Below are 18,230 nucleotides of genomic sequence, written 5' to 3' on the forward strand. Positions count from 1 at the left end.
AAGATTACCACATTGACGAAATACAGCTTCCTCCGTTGTCCCAGTGAAGGGGTTTAGCTCTCCATTATTACAAAGGAAAGGAGAAAATAAATAAAGAAAATCCTAAAACTATTGCTGTCGGTACTGGCTACCAGCTCCCTCCAAATGATGTCATATTAACCTCCTATTTATATACACCAACTCATTACTCAAAATCTTCTTCCATAACTCCAAAATCTTCTTCTTTTTAATGGAAAATATCCTCGGAAATAATGTTTATTTTATTCTTCACAATGTTTTCTTCTCCAACTTAAACTCTCCGTTAATAGATGAATCAAATCTTGGAAAGATATTCTCTCTTATTACACAGGATATCTTCTTTGACACATGATATTCTCCTTTATTACATGGTATTCTCTTTTATTACAGGATATTATCTTTTATTCAATAAAATTGTCGTAAAAATCTGTTTTCAAAAGAAAGAAAACGGGGTGCCACTTATCAAAAATGTGGGTGCTTTTAACGCTTTTCTTGGGTGCCTTTATAAATTTTATGGGGTGCCTTTAGTAATTCTCTTTGGGGTGCAAAACATCACTTTCCGAGCCCATTTTCCACAAGAGTTATTTCTCCAAAAACACATACAAACACACAAAACAGCAAAATAAGTATAAAATGGGTACTAACAAAATATACAATTGAGACCAAATCAGACAAAAAAATGTGTCTATCAAATACCCCAAACTTACTATTTGCTAGTCCTCAAGAAAATCTAAAATCTAAAATCCTAACTCATTGTAGCAGGCAACGCGATTGCACTTAGCGTGTGCAACAAGCCTTTAAAATCCTAGGTGGCCCTAGTGGCCAAGTTATAATCTCGGAAGGGTTTACAAGAGGTGTACCCACAAAACCTTTACTCCAAAGTATGTCTGCATGTGCAGAACCTAGGAACGACACTAAGCATATTTTATAACCCAGTTTCCTGTGTTGCAAAAGACGATTAGTCAGCAGGGTCCATATTTTCGTCCTTACTGATTAGAATACTACTTATGAAATTTCGTAGCATTTGGTAATAAAAACCATGCCGACTACAACAGTCGTCAGGGTTGGAACATCGTCAACCTTGCCGATACTGGGCAGCAAAAGGTTAAAAAAACAACAAAATCCATCATTTTCATGGAAAAATCAGAATCTTCACCACGTAAGTTTTGTACCTGATTATTTGCAGCTCCCTTTTCTTCTTCTAGGTCATTAGATTTTTACGTTTGGTTCAAGACATTCATCACTTTCATATCCATCTTGAGTTTGAGGAAAATAAAAGTGAGGATCATGCATATAATGCATTTGATCATGATTTGGTAGATCATCATACAAATATTCATCTGGAAAAGGAAAATTAGAAGAATTCTCCACTTCAAAATCAGGATTAGAATCACTTATCTCACTCATCTCACAAAAATCACAAAACCCTAACTTTCCCACTACCCCCCCCCCCCCCCCCCCCACCCCCAAAAAAAAAACTTCTTCTACTACTTCACTCTCTTTCTTACTCCCAAGTATTTCCAAATCCACTCATATAAATCAACTAAATAAATTAGTGTTAATCATTATAGGGGCAATTTAGCCATTTAAAAAAATAAATGGTTAAGGGATGTTCTATTTTACTTCATAATGTCCGGGGTTTTATCTCATTAAGTATACCCCAATTAATTTGGGTATACCCCAATTTGTCCAGGCTGTTTCATTAATATTTATCGGATTAGTTTTAATTTTTAAATTATAATCTTAATTTTAAATTATAAAAAGCATGTGCATTCAATAACATCCCCTTCCTCTTGATCACAGTATGACTACTCAGTACAACGCAATATTAATTTTATTAAAATTGTGTACTTACATCCTCTTCCTTCCTATAACTACTTTATTAAGAAAAGACGGACTTCGGAAAAACAAAAGCCTTGCGAAAGCTCTTGTTTTCGATTTGTGGAAACTACAGGGAGACCCATTCTCCCAGATTTTTCCACTGTCAAACCCACGGACAAAGTTCAGGCGCGCACCCATTTTTCCGTCAAAAATTCGTAGCAGATCCATAATTTATGAAATTCTGCTTCTCAGTTTTTAAAAGGCCAAACTACCCTTTTCTTCAAGCGACGAACAGAGAGAAGCGAGAAGAAAACAATGGTGAACTCTAATTCTTCGTTTTTAACATTTGGATTTTTCCCTTTGTCAAATCTTTTCCCAAATCCTTTTCTGAATAATCTTCTCAACAAAACTAGGGTTTTTGTTTCAAAATCTGCAGTTTAAATCTCGGGATTTTGGGTTTCTGTTGTTTTTGATTATTCGAGAACTAAAAAGAAATTAAAATTGAAGTTGAAAAGGGTAAGAAATGTGTTGCAGTATTTCGATATCAACTGAATTGGAAATTTTCATACCTTATTTGTCTCCATGTTTTTGATCTCAATTGGAAATTTATGATTAGATTTGAATTAAAGATGCTATGCATAATGTCTTATGCATAACATCAGTTTTGTTTAGATGCATAAAACATTATGCATTATTTTGTTTTAGTTGCATAATGTCTTATGCATTACTTTTTTACTTTTCTGGTTATGCATCAGTTTTGTTTAGATGCATAAGACATTATGCATTATTTTGTTTTAGCTGCATAATGTCTTATGCATTACTTTTTCACTTTTCTGGTTATGCATCAGTTTTTTTTAGATGCATAATACATTATGCATTATTTTTGTTTTAGCTGCATAATGTCTTATGCATTACTTTTTTTCACTTTTCTGGTTATGCATCAGTTTTTTTTAGATGCATAAGACATTATGCATTATTTTGTTTTAGCTGCATAATGTCTTATGCATTACTTTTCTCACTTTTCTGGTTATGCATCAGTTTTTTTTAGATGCATAAGACATTATGCATTATTTTGTTTTAGCTGCATATTGTCTTATGCATTACTTTTTTCACTTTTCTGATTTATGGATTTTTATGCACGTGCATAATGTCTTCTGTATCATTTTGTTTAGTGCATAAGACATTATGCCATTATTATTTCTGCATAAAACATTATGCATTATTTTTGTTTTAGCTGCATAACGTCTTATGCATTACTTTTTTCATTTTTCTGGTTATGCATCAGTTTTGTTTAGATGCATAAGACATTATGCATTATTTCGCTTTAGCTGCATAATGTCTTATCCATTACTTTTTTTCACTTTTCTGGTTATGCATCAGTTTTTTTTAGATGCATAAGACATTTTGCATTATTTTGTTTTAGCTGCATAATGTCTTATGCATTACTTTTCTCACTTTTTCTGGTTATGCATCAGTTTTTTTAGATGCATAAGACATTATGCATTATTTTGTTTTAGCTGCATATTGTCTTATGCATTACTTTTTTCACTTTTCTGATTTATGGATTTTTATGCACGTGCATAATGTCTTCTGCATCATTTTGTTTAGTGCATAAGACAATATAAGGGAAAATTTAGCTGCATAACTTTTTTTCTGTTTCTTCTACTTGATTTTTTCTTCTTTGTCTGTTTCATCCATTTTTGTTGAAATGTATTCTAGGGTTTAGTCAAAAATGATTTACTTCTTTGAATCATCGATTTTAAATGATTTATTTCTTTAAATGATGGAGAAAAAATCTTTACAGATCCGTTACAGAGATTAATGGAGGATAGGGAAAGAAACCGGCGGAGAAGAAAAAAAATTATGCCCAAAAACGATGAAGGGTAATAGAGTCTTTCAGTACGTTTTAAATATTTTTAAATAATTATGGGTGCGACTGTATCAGAAATTAATTGTGGGCCTGACGGTAAGAGTTTTTTTTTTGTGGGCCTGCGCCTAAGTTTTCATAAATTATGGGTCTGTTACGAAGTTTTGACGGAAAAATGGGTGCGCGTCTGAACTTTTCTGTCCGTGGATTTGACAGTGGAAAAATCTGAGAGAATGGGTCTCCCTGTAGTTTTCACTTATATATATCTTGGGCAGCTTGTTAGATAGGATGATTTGCATTTTGCACCAAGAAAAAAGATAAAAAGAAAAGAAGAGAAGATAAATTGGAATACTGGAGAGAATGAGAACCAAGCAATGCACCTTTAGTAATTCATGGTGCATAGTAAAAGAAAGCAACGAAACGAACATAATTCAATGTATATTATTGAGCCATCTTGATTTCAGACACAATTTGGAGCGAGGCAGTGAGCAATCCAATCATAAAAGAGAAACGTAAGGTTAAAAATTTAATCGTTGTTCTAATGTTACTGTGAATAAGACCGACAGTTTGCACACTTGCAAGTTTGCAAAACACGACGGCCCACATCAAGCCAATCTTTTGTTCGGGTAACCATGCAATGAAAGACTTGGGGATAAATACAACACGCCATGCCAAGAATGCCTTTTTATCATGTGTCTGATATGGAAGGCACGTAACATCACAGAAATCGTGATTGGTTATGACCCAGATATGAGATTGCTGAATTATCTTGAAATATGATCGTTATATCGATCTCGTGGCTGGCACTTGAAGAAATTATCTCAATGAAAAAGAAAAGACATTTCTTGTTAGAGATACCAAGTATATATCATGATTCATGACATAGCATAGATCGACTTCAGATATAAACCCCGTACACGAAAGGAGGGACCATGTGATTCAGACGATGATCCGAGTGGCAGAGAACACAAGAGGTATGTCCTTGGAGGTGGAATCAGAGCTAAATAATCTGTTCATATTTCGAATGAGATAAGTTTAGCCACTTTGCCCATTTTACTGCAAATGGTTTAGAAACTTCACAAAAAATTTGGTAAAAATGTGTATTCTTACAGCAAAATCAAATTCTTCAGGTTGGGTTGCTTGTTTTCTACCCATCCGTATCCAAGTTATAACATACCTGCCAACGAGTTAGGTACAAAATGATACCCGACTCTTAAACATATAAGAGTTACTCAGTATGTCAAACATCAGAAAATGAAAAAACAAACACATCCAAACAAACAAGGTGTAAATGTGCTTGTAAGATAGATATTGGACAAGACAACCGGAAATGGAAAGACAAGAAGGTTCCTCACCAAAACACATTTCAGCAGCTGACCCCTTGGAAGCATTGTTGTGTCGCTAACTGCAACCACACTGACCCTCTCTGCCCACTAAATCTCGTCCAACTCAGTTCTATCTTCTCCTCCACGATCTCTGCCCCATATATTGTAAGTAAACAAAAAGACCAATTTTATCATCCACATGATCAAGAACTATATATATAGCTGTTTATCATCAACATTTTATCATCAACAACCATGTCTAACACAAGATATCCTGATCACCATTATAGTGCAGTCCACAAGATACCTAACCACCATTACCACCACCACTACAAGCTCAACCAAAGAAATGATTCTGATGATGAAATCGATGTCTTTGAAGCTACTAAGTATTTTGCAGCAGGAGCCAGTAGTATTCATCAAAAATCAATGCTGAACAACAATAAGAATAATATCAGGAACCAAGATGATCAACCAGTAGGAAGGAGATCAAGAATTAGTTTAGACTCTAGTCCTTTTAGAAGTAACCAAAGCTTTTCATCGTCACAGTCTCACCGTCAAAAACAGACCAAAGATCAGAAGGCTTATTTAAATAAAAATAAAAATAAACAACCCGTTTCTCCAGGTGGGAAATTAGTAAGTTTTTTAAATTCTCTTTTCAACCAAACTTCTTCGTCGAAGAAGAAGAAACCCACAACATCAAGTATCAAAGACGAAGACCAAGAAAGTCATCGTGAATTAGGTTATGGCAGAAGGAAAAGAAGAAGTAGTATAAGCCATTTTCCAAGCTTCAATAATAACAGCAACAAAATAACTACTTCTACAGCTGCTTCTATTTCTGATATGAAATCATCACCATTACTATTATATTCTTCTTCCCTCACTAGTGGTTTTAGAACACCTCCTCCATTCAGTACCAAAACAAAGATGTATCAGAATTCATCATCAACATCAGATCTAGTTACAACCTCAAACCAAGATTTTTTGTTTTCTAATAACTTGTCAAAGCATAGTGGAAGAGGTAGTTCTATATCATTACAAGATCGGAAGATGATTAATAGAGATATGGAAACACTTGATGTGCTTTATGAAAAATATAAGAAAATAAACTCCTTATCAGAAAAACAACATAGTAAAGATAAAGATGGGAATATGGTGATGAGGATAAGGAGGAAGAAGGATAACGATAAACAACACGATCTTGATATGGATGATGATAATGGTGGAGAAAGTGATTCAAGTTCAGATTTATTTGAATTACAAAATTATGATTTGTGTAGTGAATATTGTTCGGTAAGCGGTGTAATTACCAGTTTATGAAACTATAATACTTAAGACTTCAGTAGTAGGATCCCAATAATCATTGTTACCCTCTTGTTGATTGTTTTCATCAGATTAAGTAAACAAGCTAGTGAAATTCACATGGGTTATGTCAAGGGACGGAACCAAGAATTATGGTTGGGTAGGGCTAAACTAATGCAATTTTTTTCTTTATTTCTTTCTTCTTGGTTCCATGAGATGTTGAAAGTTTGTACAAAAGAAGCTCTAAAGTAATACCTTTTTCTTGATGTGCAAATATGTCATATGCGGCTTGGCGGTTGTCCCACAGCCAAATCCTAAGCTTTGCAGCAATTGGTGGACTATATCACCTGCAACATGAATCACCAGAAACCTTGCAAAATTCCAAGTGGTTAGCTCCATAAGATTAAATAGCAACCTTAGTCTCTATGACTGGAGTCTGGACGACTGAAGTTATTAGTAAGACCATTTCGAGTACAATGTTATTAGAGGGGTCTTTCTTTTTTGGTCCAGATGTGTTATTCACACCTAATGCAAAGAAAGTCTGAGTACATTCTTAAAACCAACTCTCGCGACTTCCCTAGAGGTTCTGATATATATGAGGCTTTCAAGTTACTAGGCCAAGCTATCTTTACTGTGATGCCGATTTATGGAAAAAGATGGCTACCACAGTTTTTGCAGCAAAAGATTTTAGAATCACAGTTTGAATGTGGATAACTAAGAGAGCAATTAAAGATTCAACAGAGATTGAAGCATTTCTCATCGAGATACAATAAAGGCTTCATAATCGGTTTACAAGATGTGTTCTTGAGACATGCTTTTGATATCACACTTGGTATCGTTGTCGGTATAAATCCTGCAACCCTTTTTTCACAGCAGTTAGGCCCCGGGATCTTGTTGATCGCCTTCGAAAACTTAACAATTCACTTGATTTACATAATCTTTAAAGGTATGTAATATCTAAAATATGGTGGTAAATTTTGCGCTGGATGAATTTGGGTTCGGAGAAGAGAATCTCGAATACAAAGAAAATTTTGGATCATTGTGTATAGCACATTTCATGGCATTAAAGCGAGAAAAATATCATCATTCCACAAGTGAGGATAGTATGTACATGAAGATTGTAAGCAGTAGTAGTAGTTCAGATGAAAGTGAAGATGGGCAGAATGAGAAATCTATTATGCAACAATGAGTTATGCCTTAGGATAGTCTGTTTTTTTCCGTCAATAAAATAAAAAACAACTCTGCAATAAAACTTAAATTGGAGAAAACTACCTAAAAGAAAACATACCATTCTGCTGATGTCAAATTCAACAACTTCTTCTCCTTTAGGAATGAAGTTTATTCAGCGAAATGATGTTTTCCACTTGTGCATGCAGCTGATAATCAATAAGGGGACAAACACATTCAGAATCATCAACACCCTCCTCGTCATAATCAGGGTCTGGATTGATCTCTTTCATCTTATCCTTAAAAATACTACGAGTTTGCTTATCATCGGAGTGGAAGCCTTCTACCACGTTATGATGTTCCAAATGGTAGAATATAAGACATCCCCCATCAAACCAATACAGTATCATTTGATCAGAGAAACTGAAGATACGTGTAGGACAGGCATCAATGTGGCTAAAATACTGAAGGAAAGGATTCCGATAATCTTCGCCGGGCTCAAAACTGTCGTCCTTCAATCTAACATCGAAACTCTCCTGGTTTTCCCATTCTTGGTTGACCTTGTCCTTCAATATATAAAAAAGAATCTCAAAACGATAATGACAAAATTTATTGGAATCTGTCCTATTTATCAATCGCTTTGCCGAACGTGCAACACAAGGATATCCTTTGAACTCTAGAAGATGATGACCGATTTCTAGATAATAATCCCTTTTTAACGTCGATTTCAGAGAATTGCATTCTTCAGGAAGTCCAGTAAACCGCTTACTAAAAAAGAGAGAGTATTTTGGGCGTTTAAGGAAAATAATTTGGAAAAATCTGGATTAAGGGATGTTTGTTTTAGTGTTGTCATTTTTTTCTACTTTTTGATGGTTTTCTATGGCAAAACTTGTACCCGCGGTACTTACTATAAAAATGATTTTCCCCAATTTTTAATGCATTTGTTAGCTTGTAACGGTTTTGTCTCAATCTCAGTTGGGATACTCCTTCTGGTTATATGAAACTTAATACTGATGGAGCTTCGGATGATCATGGTTTTGCAGGAGCAGGTGGGATCATCAGGGACGAAGATGGCAGATTCAGAACGGCTGATGCTACCTACTTGTTCAGAAATGGTAACAACATGGCCGAGCTCTTGGCCATCAGAGATGGTCTTAAGCTAGCTCGTAGCCTTAATATCCCTAACCTTGTTGTAGAAAGTGATTCTATGTATATTATAGATGTAACATACTTGTGGATGTTCCTTGGTTTTTTGAGATTGTGGTCCAGGACATCCATTTGTTAGCTAGAATTTTTCATAATGTTCTTTTTTGCCATCAGTATAGAGAAGCTAACAATGTGGCAGACTATCTCTTTAAGAAGGATGCTAAGGAGAAGTGTCGCGAAGTCTGGGTCTGAGTGTCCATCTTTTTTGAATTTTTTGTTGTACGGTGGCACTACGGGGAGGAAAAACTTGTAACAGTTTTTTTTTATTGGTAAAAACTTAAGTTACAATGATTTAGAAAAATCGAGATCGGACCCATTACATGACTGACATACTAATATTAGTGATTAAAGGAAAAACAACAAAGATAAAATTACTCCAGTAAATCAAAAGATCAGTTTGAGTTTACATCCAAATCAGAAACCTGTAAACAGTAAACAAGTTTAGATGGCATTGTTTGGATTGTTTTAAACAAAACCAAATCCGATAACAAACTGTCAATTCAGTAATCTAGGATTATAAAATGGTCCAACCATCTCTCAAGGGTTTTATTAATGAAGTAGCAGAAGTAATAAAGCTATTCTGGAACGGAGTGAATCGCTCGGAATCTGTATGATTCCGCAGGAAACGGTGTTGGAGTCTCGGGTTTGAAGGTGATCTTTGTTGTTGTTGATGAAGAATATATTGCTAGTGTTGTTGGTGTTGGTACTGGAGTCGATGTTTTGGTTGATGTTGACGTTGTTGTTGTTGTTGTCGATTTAGTTATGGATGCTACGTTGTTTTTGCAGAAGAGATTCTTTTGAAGAGAATCAGACCACAAAACACCTTCTTCATCAAATGATATAGCAAAGAAAGAAGCAAAAGCACGAGATAATCACAATCGAAAAAATCCCCAAATTAAACCTAATACTGCAAATACTAGAACTGAGAAGATAAAAGAAAGTATATCTACGAGATAAAGCAAAACCTAAGAGACTACTAAGGATTAAAGAGATCAAAGGTGGTTTTTCCTGCTCAGATATGCTCCAAATGAGCAAATCTGAGCGTGAGAACTCAAGCGGTGCTAGGGTTTTTCAGTTCATTTATGAAAGAGAAAGAGCATTTCCTTCTCTATTTCTATGGTGAGTGGTTTGTAATGGGTTAATATTATTTAAAAAAAAATAGACACTGGACTTTAAAAAAAATTGTTAGATTTTTTTTATTTTTTTGCAAATTGGTAATATATTAAACGAACTAACTTAGGGAGTTAGAAACCCTGATTACAGACGAAGTAGAGCTATCTATTGTGGTAGGATTGAAAACCTTCCTAGCATTAGATTTATTAACTACATAAGAAGTAGAGCTATCTATTGTGGTAGGATTGAGAACCTTCTTAGCATTAGATTTATTATCTACAAGAGCATTGTTAATGCAAAAGGGTGGAGTAAGTTCCCAATTTATATTACAACTGAAATGTTTAGCTTCCTTTGCTAAGAGGTCTATTACTCTATTTTCCAATCTAGGTATGAAAGAAAAACCTTGAAAAGTTGGACAATCACTAATTTCCTGTTGAACTTCTTGCATGATAGCTTGGTTTTTCCAAGAGACAGATGAGTGTTTCCCACTGAAGTAGTCAAAAATTTCTCCAGTCTCCTTATATGCTGAAATTGGTGAGTTGTATCCCTCTTGCCCATTGCGCTGCCTGAAGCATCCCTACTACCTCTGCTTCTTCCGGAGATGTTGTTTTGGTTGGTCCTTCTCTGCTATGTTCAATTTCACTTGCATCATCTCTAAGGATTAAGGAAAACCTTGAAGGTTTATTAGAAGAAATCCAAGATGCATCCATATTTATTTTACGTTGGTATACATGAAATTTTTAGACTTCTTTATGGTTCTATGGAAGGTTTTTATTTGTCGATTTATATGCTCTATTCTTATAACAATTCTGCCAAAATTGACCATATCTTTGAATGTCTAAAGCTAACTGATTTGTTGATCTATGTTTATCATGGAAGGCTTTATTGCATCTTTCCTTCCATAAGAACCGGATTTTAGTCAGAATAGTTTCTTGGTTTATAAATCTGCTGGGTTTTTGTATCCAAGTTTTACAAATATCTTGAAATGTGACATCATTATTAAAATAGAATTGAACTGGATTAGGTGCTAAAGCCCAGAAATATTTAGCAAAATTTCAATAAAAGAAGAGATGTTCTAAAGTATCATCTTCGTCACAACCAAAAGTACATTTTGGGGAGACATTTTTAAGGATCTTAGCCAGTTTAAAGTTTGTAAAAACTACATTTTGTAAACTTTTCTAGGTGAGGATTTTGATTTTGGGAGACATTTAGATTCCATAAGTATTTTCAAAACTTATCACTCATGTTTAGATTGTTGGAATTGATTATGTTCTCAGTTAGTTTTGCGTACATAGAATTCACAGTAAACTCCCCTGAAGTATTCAGAAGCCATATCAGTCTATCAGCTTTAGAATTATTTACCTCACTCTATGAGATCCTAACTTTAAATATTTTTGCAGCAATATTGGTGTCAAACATAGAGGTAATCAAAGTAATATTCCACTTTTTGGTGATTGGATCAATAAGACCAATCACAAGTGTTAAATGGTTATTGGTACTGTTTTTGTATTGGAGCAAAGTTGCTTATATTAGATATCCAATTATCCTCCCAAATACTTATGTTGTTGCCAACTCCTACCTCTCATATGTTATTTTGTTCGACGAGAGCTATTCCTTAGCTAATACCATGAGCTGGTTTGAGGCTTTTTAACCCTAAAAACATATTTCTTCCTGAAGTATTTAGATTTTAATTGAGAAGCCCAGAGGGAATCAGGTTCAATTAAGAGTCGCCAAGCTAATTTAGCTACCATAGATAGATTCATGTTGTATACATTTCAATCCACCCTTATGACGGAATATAAAAACTCAAGATGGTGAGCAAATCCTTCTAGCGCCAAACAGTGACTAATAATTTTCCCATAGTCTACGTAATGTAAACAACTCAGAGGATCGGATACTATGTAGTAATGATACCTCTGTTGAACTGATGATACTAAGTAATAAATGATATCTAATATCACGATAATAACAAAGAATAATAAGGTAACGTAAATACTTCTAAGTTATCATGAGACACAAGATATTACGTGGTTCAACTTTCGTCTACGCCCACGGGGTAATGAGTGATTTGTTTGTATTAAGTTGTGGTGGTTACAAAGATCTTAAATGCTTCCCAAAGTAATAGAGAAAACTCAAGTCGAAGTAAATACTTAAGTTCTAAACATTAAAGAGGTATAAGCTTACGACTAGATCCCCTTCTCCTAGATATTGAATGCCCCTAGTTTGTTGGTGAGGATTGGTACTTATAGCTCCTATGCTCCAGGTATATCTTTGATATGTACCTTCGCTCGCCGCGTGCTTTCTCCAGTCGAACTCTGCCACCTCAGCCGACCCACGTTCCTTCGGGAACTTCCCAGCCTCAGTATAGATTGTACCTTTTTTCACCGCTAATCTTTGCCAGTCAGATTCCGCCGCGTCATTCCTATTCAAGTTCTTTGGTTATGCGTGTAGATAAGAGATTTGTGCATTTAATGCTGATTAGATGCGTCATCTAACTCTGTCCCTTCGCCAGCTGCCCCCCTAGACTAGGCTTTACTTTTTCCATCTTGACCGTCGAGGTATCCCTTCTTGGGATGAGATAAAGTAGATCTGCAAAGGTATCTTCTGCTACTCAGGTTTCTATGTATAGCAAGGGATACACAGTTATCGTGTATGCGACCACTAATATCGTGACACGTGCTCCGTGGAATATTGACATCGACGGAGAGCAATATGATGTCACCGGCACCGTTTTTAAATAGCAGGTCAGCAGTTCCAGCTGCTGCTGCTGCACCATCCATGTTAGCTCGACGTAGAAGTGGTGAAATAAATAACTTAGCGACGCTTTCTAGTAGTATATTACCAGCTTTTGGAACTGTTATTGATGGTAATTACCTTGACCTTAAAAGATTCATCATCGCACCCTATGATCGTCGATACAGGCAAGTTAAGCTCTCTCTTCTTTTTTTGTTTATCATTTTTTGCATATTTGATTCAAAATTTGAACATGCAAAACACGGTTTTGTATGCAGTTTGACCTTCAAAGGGTCAGTTCTAGAGCTTAAAAATAGACTATCATTTGGTACCTACTATGGTTTTAGTTTCGTTTCAGTTCTGTTGGTGTAATAATTGACACAGTTCATCTCCCGGGAAATTACTTAAACTGTTCTTGTACCATAGGTAAAATATATACGGAAATGGAATTTCCGTCTTCATTACCGCTTTATTTTCAATCTGCGGGCTATTTTTCATCCTTCAAATCTGCCTTTTAACTCTTTAAAAAATTCACCAGTGTCATCATAAGTTAAAATATACGGTGAATAGGGCGGTGAATGAGTAGTTTCAAAGCTATGCAAGGCAGTAGGCGCTAAAAAGATAGACTTTTCTGAGAAGTCAATAAAGTAGTTTCTTGAAAGGTGGATCATGCTGTTATTGTAGTTAACGATTACGTGTGTTGAAACAATAATATCACTATGATGTGCACCCACTTTGGAGGCGGGTGCACAATACTTCCAATAGCCTACAGTGTACTTTCAGTTTACAATCTGTTTGCCCCTTAGAAACTGGGTGGAGGTAACCCCTTCATTGGCACAACATAGGTATACAGTCTGAATGAGAAATTGATTGACTAGTTGAATATTAGTACCTCAGTTTCTAGAAAAGAGATGCTATTACTGTTGCATTTTAGCTAAAAAATAGGCCGAACTGGAAAAAGCAATAGTATCTGTTTTCCAGAAACGTGAGTGGTATATTGTTGGAAACTGATATTAGTTCTTGTTGTTTTATAATTAATAATTGAATGGAATTGCAGGTGGTGGCAACTGTTTCTAGTGGTTCTAGTCATATATTCAGCATGGGCATCCCCGTTCGAGCTAGCATTCAGCAAGTAGCAACAGGGTCTCTAATGCCTGTTGATTCAGCATGGGCATCCCCGTTTGGGCTTTACTTTCTTCGTTGCCTACTTGGGATAGAACAACTTACCTCCTTGTAGACGACCGCAAAAAGATTGCTGTGAGGTGATTTTCTTCTCGTCCATTTTGTGATTGACTAGGACTTCACCACCTTGAGCATGTGTGAACAGCATTAATATGGTCTCACCTTGGGCTTTAGTATTTGTTTCACTTCTCACTATTCACTTTTTCTTGGAACAGGTATATGACCAAGTTCTGGCTTCCACTGGATATAGCCTCAACCTTGCCATTTCAGCTCATATACAGAGTTATAACTGGGAAAACAAAAACAGGTGCTGTTTTTGGTTTCCTCAATCTCCTTCGATTCTGGCGACTACGCCGTGTTGGCAAGCTTTTTGCAAGGTCAGTCATATTTTCAACATTCCATGACTAAAAAATATCACGGCTTTAGCCGCTTTACTACCTTAGAAGCTAGAACCTATCATGAAGTTCTATGTTCTAAGTATCTTTATCTATCTTTTTTCTCACACTTGAATCAGGTTGGAAAAAGACACACGATTCAGCTACTTCTGGACAAGATACATTAAACTCATCTCTGTAAGCATTTCCCGGGACTACCATATTTTATCTGACTTCACTAGAAATAGCATATTGACAAAATATTTTAGCTAACTAACTTGGTTTATGTCATTCGCAGGTGACCCTCTTCATAGTGCATTTTGTAGGTTGTTTCCAGTACTGGATGGCTACCCATTACTTCGATAAAGAGAAAACATGGATTGGTGCTCAATTAGGAAATTTTGAAGACAGGAGTATTTGGATAGGCTACACATATTCTTTGTACTGGACCATTACCACTCTAACGGCTGTTGGCTATGGAGATCTGCATGCCCAGAACACTAGAGAGAAGATTTTCAACATCTTTTTCATGTTTTTTAACATTGGTCTCACTGCTTATCTCATTGGTAATATGACCAATCTTATTGTGCATAGTGCCCATCGAACTTTTGCTATGGTAAGCCCTAGACTTTTTCCTGTTGCATTGTTCATTCTAACTTACACTAAGTTTTCATTCAAGCGAAATGTTATTTCTCTTAATTAACTGTGTTAACTTGAGAAACGGCGTTGCAGAGAGATGCAATCAATAAAATATTGAGATTCTCTAGCTCAAATAGACTTCCAGAGAACTTAAAAGAGCAAATGATGGCACACATGCACCTACAATTTAGGACACAAGAGATGCAGCAAGACCAAGTGTTTCAAGATCTACCTAAAGCAATAGGTCAACATCTTTTCACAACAACTGTTAAGGGTGGTTACCTGTTCAATGAAGTTTCCGAAGATCTTATTGTTCAGTTGGTAAGCATTTCTTTCTGATTACTCCATCAGTTTAATTGCAACGTCACCAATGGCAATAACGGTATGCAAACTTCTGCAGATTACTGAAATGAAAGCAGAATATTTTCCACCAAAAGTTGATATTATTATACAAAACGAAATACCGACAGACTTCTATATTATAGTTTCTGGGCAAATGGTAAGACATTTATTCCACTGGAAACGTATCTCCTTTCTTGAAATGCCGAGGTTAATTAGTCTGCCGTAACCTGCAGGACTTGCTGACATACAAAGATGGAACAGAACAGGTATTCTCTCATAATTTATTTTGCCAATTGGCAGATTACTTAGTTGTTAAATGCATGGAATAAATATTAGAGTAGTATGAAGTAAAGACTTTGAATGTAAATTAAACAGGTGTGTATCAACCAACTTCCGCGACAAATTTTCAGTACATGAGTATAGGAGAACTTCATTAAATAAATCATAAAACATGGAAATTTTATAACAATTCTACATAGAAAATGACAGGTGTGAGAGAGAAGACACATAAAAACACTTAAGACTGTTTCGCTATTTTACCATAGCATCATTAAAAGAGGACACTTGAAATTACATGAGATTTTATTTTACACGAGTCACCCTCAAGGAAAATAGCCCAACTACATACAAAACTAGTTAGGTGAGTGACAGATTGTCATTTTTGCTCTCATTAATGATGAGGCGCAATAAATATGAAAGCTTGTCGAAGTGCCATAAGTCTGTTTAATTGTTTGCAATGAGAGTTCGGCAAGAGCTAATGAAAAAAGTATGTTAAACTCGGTGATTTTATTCAGGATTAGTCTCAATGAGAATGATAACACTGTATAGCATATTAACCATATAATGTGATGAACTAGAGCAGTGAAACGTGGTATGATACAAACATATGAATGCTAGTTATCTTGACTTCAAATAAGAACATATTCCTCTGAAATTCAGCATGGTATGAGATCCATTTTGCTATGTCAACTCTGAACTCTGGTGCTTTTTACAGGTTTTATCAAAATTAGGCCCTTCGGAAATGGCAGGAGAAATAGGGGTGCTTTTCAATATCCCACAGCCATTTACAGTGAGGAGCAAGAGGCTTTCCCAGGTTATTCGAATAAGTCATCAGCATTTTAAGCAAATTGTGCAGCAACATGCTGATGATGGATCGCGAGTCATCTCAAATTTCACTGAGGTTTGGACTTTGGATTTCATACAAAAACATAACAAATAAAAAGCCACTAAAAATGGTGAAATTTTGTGCAGTTTTATTTTAACTTCTCATGTGATTCTTCCATCTGCAGCACTTAAAGACCATACAAACAGAGATACTCGAACAAATTCCCTTTGTAACAGAATTTCTTGGTGACCTCCACAATATACCCAAGGTAAGAACAACATAGTGCGCAGGAAATGACGTTGTTACAATGTTCAGCAGTATCTATGTAGCATGTTATCCTTTTATATGTCATATTTATAGTTCATTCTTACCATGACTAGAAAACATAACTCATCTAGATGGTAAAGTGTAAAATGCTAATTATTTGTGATTGCAGCGAAACATCTCGAGAGGGGAAGTAAAAGACCGTGAAGCATCGTTAAGAAATGCTAAAGGTAAAGGTTTATTACTCAGACCTATACTTATCAAGTTATCATTTATTATTATGTCAAATCATCTATATCTAAAATTGAAAAATCTTGCAATTCAAAAAAAAAAATTGGTCTAGCCAATCCAAGGGAAAACCAAGTATTGGGACATTAGGTAGCATCATATATACAATGGATGGAACCACAGGCCAAAGACACCTAGATAGCTCAGTCTCTTCAACTACTATCAATTGTTAAAGGAGTTCATGTATACTAGCTTGTCAAGCTAAAGTTTGCCATATAATGTTTATTAATGAAGTTTTCATTTCATTTTACGCCATCTGATTTCTAATGTTCAGAGAGAAAGCTAAGCTCCACATATACCTCCACATATATTTCCAAACATTTACGAATTATGGTAAAAATATGCAGGAGTTCCAGCAAGTCCTACACGTGCCCTCATGAGGTTGATAATCCACGGGCATCATCCAGATGAAATAAATACAACAGAAAGCAACAAGCCTGGAAAACGTATCCATTTGCCAGGATCAATGGAAGAGCTTTTGCAATTGGCAGGTATTGCGGATTGATTTTTTTTTTCTAACGTCCAGTTTTGCAAATAAACTCAATTTGTTATCTAGGTTTAACTAACATTACCTCAAATAACACACATTTCCTATAAGGGATTCAGAATCTTGCAGTACTGTTTAACTGAATAAAGTCAAGACTTTAGGCTGATAGTCGATAGATGAATTACACACACAAGCACCACAAAATTAAACACTAAGATGAAATGCAAGTTATATAAATTACATTCGAAGTAAAAATGATCATTTAGGTACTTACAAATGAAAGATGCACCTATAGATGTCCTTAACATATCATATGCATGAATAGATGTCCTTAACATATCATATGCATGAAACTGTGGTATGTCAGGCGGATAGGGTATTTAACTAAAGTATTAACCTTATTTAATGGATGCAGAGACAAAATTCGGTAAAACAGGGAGCAAGATTATAATGACTGATGGATCAGAAGTGGAAGAATTGAGCGTTTTAAGAGAGAATGATAATCTGTTCTACTGCTGAGAGAGACAAATTCTTTTGCTTCGTTTCATCCAACATGTATAAATTCATTTCAACAATGTAAACTAATAATGTAACTAACCACGATATGTATGAAGCAAAAAGTTCACTTCAGTAATATCTAGTTTCTCGAAACATATAGAGCAGACTGATATAAGCAATGTACCTTTTGCAGCTTAAATCCCATCTCGTGTTGAGGGTATCTAAATTCCTGTAAGCAGCTTTCTGGAAAAGAACTCCTTGCACTTGACCAATTTCCCTAATTTCAAGTATTTTTTCCATACAAATGAGATTTCTCTATATGGGAAGATTATTAAAAAAATAGCAAAGAACACATCAAATGAACAGGAAGCATAAAACTGGTTTAGAAATTGGGGGGAGTCCTCCCATAGTCATCTCATTTAACAATAGAATATAGAATCTGAATAAAGCATACCTAGAATATCTAATTGAACAACTAGATGATCTTCAATTTTGAGAT

At 35.4% G+C, this 18,230-nt stretch overlaps 2 protein-coding genes across 2 annotated transcripts; both read left to right on the plus strand.

The window, feature by feature from the left end:
• Positions 1–12,531: 12,531 nt before the first annotated feature.
• LOC113358905 (potassium channel KAT3-like) lies at positions 12,532–13,688 on the plus strand. The gene is made up of 2 exons (XM_026602621.1): positions 12,532–12,740; positions 13,610–13,688. Exons 1-2 carry the CDS (start codon positions 12,532–12,534, stop codon positions 13,686–13,688), a joined length of 288 nt encoding a protein of 95 aa, XP_026458406.1.
• A 31-nt stretch (positions 13,689–13,719) lies between these two features.
• LOC113358906 (potassium channel KAT3-like) lies at positions 13,720–17,828 on the plus strand. Its single transcript, XM_026602622.1, has 12 exons — positions 13,720–13,814; positions 13,950–14,111; positions 14,249–14,306; positions 14,407–14,724; positions 14,841–15,068; positions 15,148–15,246; positions 15,323–15,355; positions 16,084–16,269; positions 16,379–16,462; positions 16,631–16,688; positions 17,094–17,237; positions 17,649–17,828. The coding sequence occupies exons 1-12, from the start codon at positions 13,720–13,722 to the stop codon at positions 17,750–17,752; spliced, it is 1,569 nt and encodes a 522-aa protein (XP_026458407.1). The 3' UTR covers positions 17,753–17,828.
• The last annotated feature ends 402 nt before the right edge of the window (positions 17,829–18,230 follow it).

This window comes from Papaver somniferum, chromosome 3 (assembly GCF_003573695.1).
Source record: "Papaver somniferum cultivar HN1 chromosome 3, ASM357369v1, whole genome shotgun sequence".
Taxonomy (NCBI): Eukaryota; Viridiplantae; Streptophyta; class Magnoliopsida; order Ranunculales; family Papaveraceae; genus Papaver; species Papaver somniferum.